General features: G+C 35.8%; 1 protein-coding gene across 1 annotated transcript; it reads left to right on the top strand.

The window, feature by feature from the left end:
• The first annotated feature begins 249 nt into the window (after nt 1-249).
• LOC100511864 (olfactory receptor 2L3-like) lies at nt 250-1185 on the top strand. Its single transcript, XM_085015238.1, has one exon. It carries the CDS (start codon nt 250-252, stop codon nt 1183-1185), a length of 936 nt encoding a protein of 311 aa, XP_084871364.1.
• The last annotated feature ends 7920 nt before the right edge of the window (nt 1186-9105 follow it).

The following is a 9105-nucleotide window of genomic DNA, read 5'->3' as shown; positions in this document are numbered from 1 at the left end:
AGACTGTAAGAGGCACTAAAGTTGATCTTTTCAATATTCTGTATTTAGCAAATATTCAGGCAGTTGCTCAACAATAGGTAGTAAGATATCTTGGATAAGTTAATAGTACATATTATGAGAGCCCAAAGATGGGGGGAGGGGAAGATATAAAATTTTAAATCCACATGTTGATATAAGACCTGTACAGAATATCAACTGTTCTAATCTATTCGATTTATTTCCCAGCCCTGTTACATTTCTTTTAAAGGCATGGTGGGTTGGAATGAATCATCAGTAACCAATTTCATCCTTGTGGGACTCTTTCCTGAGTTTAAGCATTCCATTTACCTCAACTCGATCATCATCTTCCTCTACATCCTGGCTTTTTTGGGGAACATACTTCTGATTGTCCTGATTTGGGGTGACTCTAGACTCCATACACCCATGTACATTCTCCTCAGTCAACTCTCCCTCATTGACTTGACATTAACTTCTACCATTGTCCCAAAGATGGCCTCTAACTTTTTCACAGGGAAAAAGACCATATCATGGATTGGCTGTGGAATGCAGAGTTTCTTCTATTTGATGTTGGGAATGTCAGAGTGTCTCATCCTGACTCTCATGGCTTATGACCGCTATGTGGCTGTCTGCAACCCACTGCATTATCCCATCATCATGAACCCCAAGTTCTGTCTGCATATGATTGCTGTATGTTGGATTGGAGGCTCCATAGGTTCATTTATCCATACTGTCTACCCTATGCACTTTCCCATCTGTGGGTCAAGGGAAATCCACCACTTTTTCTGTGAGGTTCCAGCCCTCATTAAGCTTTCCTGTGAAGACACATCTGTGTATCAGTCAGTGGTGGTGGTTACAAGCATTGTGCTTCTTGTTTTGCCATTCATTCTCATCATAGCTTCCTATACACTCATCTTCCTTGCTGTCCTCCATATGAACTCTGTTAAGGGCAGAAAAAAAACCCTGGCCACCTGTTCTTCCCATCTAACTGTGGTGAGTCTCTTTTTTGGCCCAAATATATTCATCTACATGACTTTCACTTCCTCCCATAGTCCAGAGCAGGACCAGGCTCTCTCTGTTTTCAGCAACATCCTCACCCCCTTACTGAACCCTCTTATCTATAGCTTGAGGAACAAGGATGTTGTGGCAGCTCTCACGAAGTTAATGGGGAGATATGGGGTGTCTTAGTAGATGAGCAATATTTCCCAGCTGTAAAAAGAACATGCTTGTGACCATGAGCAAAGCTATATGTAAATAAAGTTCAAATACCAAGGGGGTAGTGTGGTTTCAGGAAACCAATTTATTTGTGACTCTGTGTAACTAAAATTTTTCATATGTGATTTCCCAAGTCTCCAGTGGAGGTTCCTTTACTTTTCTTTGGGGTATTATTACGTTATGAAAAAATTAAGAAAATTATTTTATATTTTTAATTAAATTTAGCCTGACATCTCTGAGGTCATTAGAAACTTTCTGTAAGTAAAATAAGAGTTCACATCTGGATCTCAGAATGAACTCAGATTACTTGAGTTGGCTTGATATTAAAAGCAGTGATATTATTTGAAATACATAAAAATTATTTAAAATCAACCAGCATTGGGTGATAATTTTAAAATAAACATGTCTTTTTTAATACAAGATTTTAAGAGGTGTGTTAAACTATCAGATGATTAGGTAAACATATTTAGATATATGTTAGATGTTATAAGGTCATACTCTTCAGTACAAGTATCATTTTATTGTGTATTTGGCTCCTATAATTAGTGCAATCACCACAGTTAAATATATACAAATACTATGTTCTAACTTAAAAGGGAAGAATACGATCTATATCACTATTATACTCAATAACTGTGGTTTTGTGGATTCATTTGGGAAACTACATGGTAGTCCTCTCTAACTATTCTCCCACCTACAGTTTTCTCCTGCCCCTTGGTGAAATCTCAGGAAGTCTCCACAGCTGATTTTCTCCATCTTGGACAATAAAAATACCCTCTTCATTTTAAGATATAAGCATAGTCTCAATTTAATAACTTTAAAAATTACCTTCCATCTTACAGCAATATATATATATATATATATACATATATATATATATATATATTTACATGAAACTCTCCTCACCCAAGATTATTACCAAGATTAGATATTAAACCAGTGAGATTCATGAAATACAGAAAGAGAACAGCTTTATTCTCCTTCTTTCTCTGTGCTACCTTTGCCTACAAGTTGGACCCTCTGGTCTTGCTTTGCCTAATCCCAGATGACAATTTCCATCATATGAGGAACTTATGCTGGACCTGTTTGACTTGGTGGGTTTGACAGAACTCAGGTAGGTTTTAATGGAGTCTTTCAGAAACAATGCCACTTGGTGCTCTATAGTCATGTGTCCCCACTCTACTAGGACTCAGTAACATGCCATGAATTTTCTTTATTTTATTTTTAAATTTTAAAATTGAGATCTAATTGACATAAAACATTATGTTAGTTCCAGGTATACAAGGTAATGATTTCATACATGTACATATTATGCAATGATCTCCAGAATATGTCAGTTAACATTCATTAAAACCAAAAATTTTTCATGTGGTTAGAACTTTTAATATTCATTCTTTTAGCAACTTTCAAATATATGTTATGGTATTTTTAACTATAGATATCATGCTGTGCACTACATCCCCATGACTTACTTGTTTGATAACTGGAAGTTTATACCTCTTGACCACCTTCACTAATTTTGCCCACCCTGCCAACTCCTGCCTCTGGTAATCACCAATTTGTTCTCAGCATTTGTTTTCTATGCTTTTTCATTTTTTAGATTTCACATAAAGTGAAATCATACAGTACTTGTTGTTCTCTAATTTCATTTACCATAATGCTGTCACCATCCACCCATGTTGTCACTAATGGTAGGATTTTATTCTCTTTATGGCTGAATAATATATTATCCATCAGTGGACAATTATGTTATTTCCAAGTCTTGGCTCTTGTAAATAACGTTGCAATGAAAATGGGGGTGTAGATATCTTTTTCAGTTAGGGTTTTTTTTAATTCTTTCAGATAAATACTCAGAAGTGAGATTGCTGGGTCATATGGTAGTTCTACTTTTACTTTTTGAGGAAAATCCATATTGTTTTCCATAGTGGATGCACCAATTTACATTGCCACCAACTAGGCCACAAGTATTCCCTTTGCTGCTTATCCTAACCATCAGTTGTTATTTCTTATCTTTGATGATAGCCATTCTATAATAGACATGAGGTTATATCTCACTGTGATTTTGATTTCATCTCTTGGATAATCATTGATGTCAAGCACCTTTTTATACATCTGTTGGCTGTTTGTGTGAATACTTTGGAAAATATCTATTCAAATCTTCTACCCATTTTATTTTATTTTTATAATGATTTTTATTTTTCCATTATAGCTGGTTTAGAGTGTTCTGTCAATTTTCTACTGCACAGAAGGGAGACCCAGTCACACATACAGGTACCATTCTATTTCTCACATTATCATGCTCCAACACAAGTGGCCAGACATAGTTCTAGTGCTATACAGCAGGATTCCATTGATTATCCATTCCAAAGGCAATAGTTTGCATCTATAAAACACAACTTCCAAGTCCATCTCACTCCCTTCTCCTCCTACACGGCAACTACAAGACTGTTATCCATGTCTATGATTTTCTTTTCTGTGGAAAGGTTCATTTATGTGATACATTAGATTCCAGTTATAAGTGGTATCATATGGTATTTGTCTTTCTCTTTCTGACTTACTTCACTTAGTATGGAAGTTACTAGTTCCATCCATATTGCTGCAAATGTCATTGTTTAGTTCTTTTTTATAGCTGAGTAGTAATCCAATCATCTGTCAGTGGACATTTGGGTTGCTTCCATGTCTTAGCTATTGTGGATAGTGTTGCAATGAATATACGGGTGCTTGTGTCTTTTTTAAGGAAAGATTTGTCTGGATATATTTCTCACCCCAGAGTGAGATTGCTGTACAGTTTTCTAAGACACCTCCATACTGTTTTCCATAGTGGTTGTACCAATTTACATTCCCACCTACAGTGTATGAGGGAGAGTTCCCTTATCTTGAACCCCTCAAGCATTTGTTATTGTTGGACTTATGAGTGATGGCCATTCTGATAGGTGTTAGGTGGAACCTCATAGTAGTTTTGATTTGCATTTCACTAATAATCAGTGATGTTGAGCATTTTTTCATGTGCTTTTTGGCCATCTGTATATCTTCTTTGGAGAAAGAAGGAAGTGTCTATTCAGGACTTTTGCCCATTTTTCCGTTGGGTTATTGGCTTTTTTGCTGTTGAGTTTTATATGTTGTTTATATGTTGTAGAGATTAAGCCGTCAGTTTCAATATAATGAAACAATTTTCTCCCATTCTATAAGGTTTTTTTAGTGGTTTACTTTTCTGTGAAAAACTTGTCAGATTGATTAGGCCCCACTGGTTTATTTTTGCTTTTATTTCTGTTTAACCTAAGAACCTATTGGTAATGTTAGTGTCAGAGAGTGTTTTGCCTATGTTCTCTTCCAGGAGTTTGATGGTGTCTTGTCTTACATTTAAGTCTTTAAGCCATTTGGAGGTTACGTTTGTGCATGGTGTGAGAGTGTGTTTAAATTTCATTGATTTGCATGTTGCTGTCCAGTTTTCCCAGCACCAATTGCTGAAAACACTGTCTTTTTCCTACTTTATATTCTCGCCCCTTTGTCAAAGATTAATTGACCTTAAGTGTCTGGGTTTATTTCTGGGTCCTCTATTCTGTTCCATTGGTCTGTATGTCTGTTTTGGTACCAGTACCACACTGTCTTGATGACTGCAGCTTTGTAATGCTGCCTGAAGTCTGGGAGAGTAATGCCTCCTGCTTGGTTTTTGTTCCTCAGAATCGCTTTGGCAATGCTGGGTCTTTTGTGGTTCCATATAAATTTTTGAATTGTTTGTTGTAGTTCTGTGAAAAACATCATGGGTAATTTGATAGAGACTGCATGGAATCTGTAGATTGCTTTGGGTAGTATGGCCATTTTTATAAAATTAATTTTTCCAGCCAAGGAGCATGGAATATCTTTCCATTTCTTTGAAACCTCTTTAATTTCCTTGATTAATTTTTTATGCTTCTCAGCATATGGGTCTTTTGAATGCATGGTCAGGTTTATTCCCATGTATTTGATTTTTTGACCACAATTTTAAAAGGTAATGTATTTTTTTTAATTTTTAAAAATTATTATTTCCCCAATATAATTTTTTTCTACTGTACAGCATGGCGACCCAGTTACATATACATGTATACATTCTTTTTTTCTCCCAAAAAGGTATTGTATTTTTATATTCCTTTTCTAATATTTCATTGTAAGTATACAGAAATTTGACTGTTTTCTGAATGTTAATCTGATATCCTGCTACTTTGCTGAATTCGTTGATCAGTTCAAGTAGTTTTGGGGTTGAGTCCTTAGGGTTTTCTATATATAGTATCATGCCATCTGCATACAGTGAAAATTTTACCTCTTCTCTTCCAATTTGGATCCCTTATTTTTCTTTTGTTTGATTGCCGTGGCTAGGTCTTCCAATACTATGTTCAGTAACAGATGTGAGATTGGGTATCTTTGTCTTATTCCAGATTTTAGTGGGAAGGTTTTCACCTTTTCTCCATTGAGTATTGTATTTGCTGTGGGTTTGTTGTAAATGGCTTTTATTATGTTAATGTATGTTCCCCTATGCCCACTTTGGTAAGTTGTTATCATGAATGGATGTTGTACTTTGCCAAATGCTTTTTCTGCATCTATTGAGATGATCATGTGGTTTTTTACTTTTCTTTTGTTCATGTGGTGTATGGCATTGATTTATTTGCATATGTTGAACTATCCTTGTGAACCTGGGATGAATCCCTCTTGGTTTTAGTGTATGATCTTTTTTATATGTTGTTAGATTCAGTTGGCTAAAATTTTGTTGAGAATTTTTGCATCTATTTTCATCAAAGTTTTCTTTTTTGATGGTATCTTTGCCTGGTTTTGGAATTAGGGTGATGGTGGTGCCATAGAATATCTTTGGTAGTGTTCCTTCTTCAACATTTTGGAAAATTTTAAGGAGTATCGGTATAAATCCCTCTTTATATGTTTGCCAGAATTCACCTGTGAAGCCATCTGGTCCTGTATTTTATTTGTAGTAAGTGGTTTTGTTACATATTCAATTTGGTTTCTAGTGATCAGCCTGTTCAGTTGACCTATATTTTCTTGATTAAATTTTGGCAGGCTGTAAGTCTCTAGAAAGTTGTCCATTTCTTCTAGGTTGTCAAATTCGTTGGCACACAATTGTTAATAATATTCTCTCATGGTTTTCTGTATTTCTGCATTATCTGCTTTTCCTCATTTCTTTTCCTGTGGTTGATTTCTAGTTTCATGCCTTTGTGGTCAGAGCAGATATTTGAAATAATTTCAATACTCTTAGATTTGTTGAGGTTAGTTTTGTGCCCCAGTGTGTGATTGATCCTTGAGAATATTCCTTAGTCTCCTACTATGATTGTATTCCCATCAATTTCTCCTTTTTCGTCTGTTAGGATTTGTTGTAGGTATCTGGGTGCTCCTATATTAGGGGCATAAATATTGACAATTGTATTATCCTCTTCTTGAATGGATCCTTTTAACATTAAATAGTGTCCTTCTTTGTCTTTATTTATGGCCTTCACTTTAAAGTCTATTTTGTCTGATATGAGTATTGTAACTCCTGCTTTCCTGTCTTGTCCATTGGCATGAAATATCTTTTCCCATACCATCACTTTCAACCTATATGTATCTTTGCCCTAAGATGAGTCTCTTGTAGACAGTGGATTGTAGGTTTTTGCTTTTTTCTTCCAATCTGCCACTCTATGTTTTTGATTGGAGCATTCAGTCCATTGACATTTAAGGTAATTATTGATATATATGTATTCATTGCCACATTAAACCTTGTTTTCCAGTTGATTCTATGTTTCTACTTCTTTCTCTTCTTTTGTCCTTTTGTACTGGCTTATTTATTTTTAATTTATTTTTTATTACTCAATGAATGCATTACATTTACAGCTGTACATTGATCATCACAATCCAGTTTTATAGCATTTCCATCCCACAACCCCAGTGCTTCCCCCCACACCCCAACCTGTCTCCTTTGGAAACTATAAGTTTTTCCAAGTCTGTGAGTCAGTATCTGTTCTGCAAAGAAGTTCATTGTGCCCTTTTTTCAGATTCCGCATGTCACTGATAGAATTTGATGTTGGCATCTCATTGTCTGACTGACTTCATGATAGTTTCTAGCTCCATCCATGTTGCTGAAAATGCCATTATTTTGTTCCTTTTTATGGCTGAGTAATATTCCATTGTGTATATGTACCACATCTTCTTTATCCTCTCCTCTGTTGATGGACATTTGCCGATGTTTCCATGTCTTGGCTAGTGCAAATAGTGCTGCAATGAATATTGGAGTACATGTGCCTTTTTGAGTTATGGTTTTCTCTGGATAGGTGCCCAGGAGTAGGATGGCTGGATCAAATGGTCGTTCTATATTTAGTTTTCTGAGGACTCTCCATACTGTTTTCCACAGTGGTTGCACCAATTTACAATCCAACCAACAGTGTACCAGTGTTCCTTTTTCTCCACAGCCTCTCCAGCATATATTGTTTGTAGACTTTCTGATGCTGGCCATTCTGGCTAGTGTAAGGTGGTACCTCATAGTGCTTTTGATCAGCATTTCTCTAATGATGAGTGATGTTGAACATCTTTTCATGTGTTTTTTGGCCATCTGTATGTCTTCTTTGGAGAATTGTCTGTTTAGATCTTCTGCCCATTTTTTGATGGGGTTGTTTGTTTTGGTATTGAGTGGTAGGAGGTATTTATAAATTTTGGAGATGAATCCCTTGTCAGTTGATTCATTTGCAAATATTATCTCCCACTCTGTGGGTTGTCTTTTTGTTTTGTTTACGGTTTCCTTTGCTATGAAGAAACTTTTAAGTTTAATTAGGTCCCATTTGTTTATTTTTGTTTTTTCTGTCATTACTCTAAGAGATGGATCTGAGAAAATGTTACTGTTGTTTACATCAGAGAGAATTAGGCCTATGTTTTCCTCTAAGAGTTTTATAGTATCTGGTCTAATATCTAGGTCTTTAATCCATTTGGAGTTTATTTTTGTGTATGGTGTTAGGGAGTGTTCTAATTTCATTCTTTTCCATGTGGCTGGCCAGTTTTCCCAGCACCACTTATTGAACAAGCTGTCTTTTCTCCATTGTATATTCTTGCCTCCTTTGTCATAGATTGGTTGACTGTAGGTGTGTGGGTTTAATTCTGGGCTTTCTATCCTGTTTCACTGATCTGTAGTTCTGTCTTTGTGCCAGTACTATATGGTTTTGATGACTGTTGCTTTGTAGTATAGTCTGAAGTCTGGGATCCTGATTGCTCCAGCTCCATTTTTCTTTTTCAGGATGTCTTTGGCTATTCTGGGTCTTTTGTGCTTCCAAACAAACTTTAAAATATCTTTTTAGTTTTGTGAAAAATATCCTTGGTTATTTGATAGGGATTGCATTGAATCTGTACATTGCCTTGGGTAGTATAGTTATTTTAATAATATTGACCCTTCCAATCCAAGAGAAGTGTATGTCTTTACAACTGTTTGTGCCATCTTTGATTATTTCACCAGTGTCTTAGTTTTAAGAGTATAGTGCTTTTGTCACTTTAGGTGGGTTTACTCCTAGGTATTTTATTCTTTTGGATGCAATGGTAAACAGAATTGCTTCCTTAATTTCTTTTTCTGATCTGTCATTGTTAGTATATAGAAATGCAGTCAATTTCTGTGTATTAATTTTGTATCCTGCGACTTTGCCATATTCATGAATGAGCTCTAGCAGTTTTCTGGTACCCTCTTTAGGATTCTCTAGTTATACTATCATGTCATCTGCAAATAGTGATAATTTTATTTATTTATTTATTCTCTTTTTGCCTTTTCTAGGGCTGCTCCCACAGCATATGAATGTTCCCAGGCTAGGGGTCTAATATGAGCTGTTGCTGCCAGCCTATGCCAGAACCACAGCAATGCAGGATCCGAACCACATGTGCAACCTACACCACAGCTCCTGG

The sequence above is a fragment of the Sus scrofa genome, chromosome 2 (genome assembly GCF_054392235.1).
Source record: "Sus scrofa isolate SSC_HxYL_T2T_F1_AM1 chromosome 2, Sscrofa_HxYL_maternal_Yorkshire_Landrace_v2.0, whole genome shotgun sequence".
Taxonomy (NCBI): domain Eukaryota; kingdom Metazoa; phylum Chordata; class Mammalia; order Artiodactyla; family Suidae; genus Sus; species Sus scrofa.
This window is presented reverse-complemented; position numbering and strand designations above follow the sequence as displayed.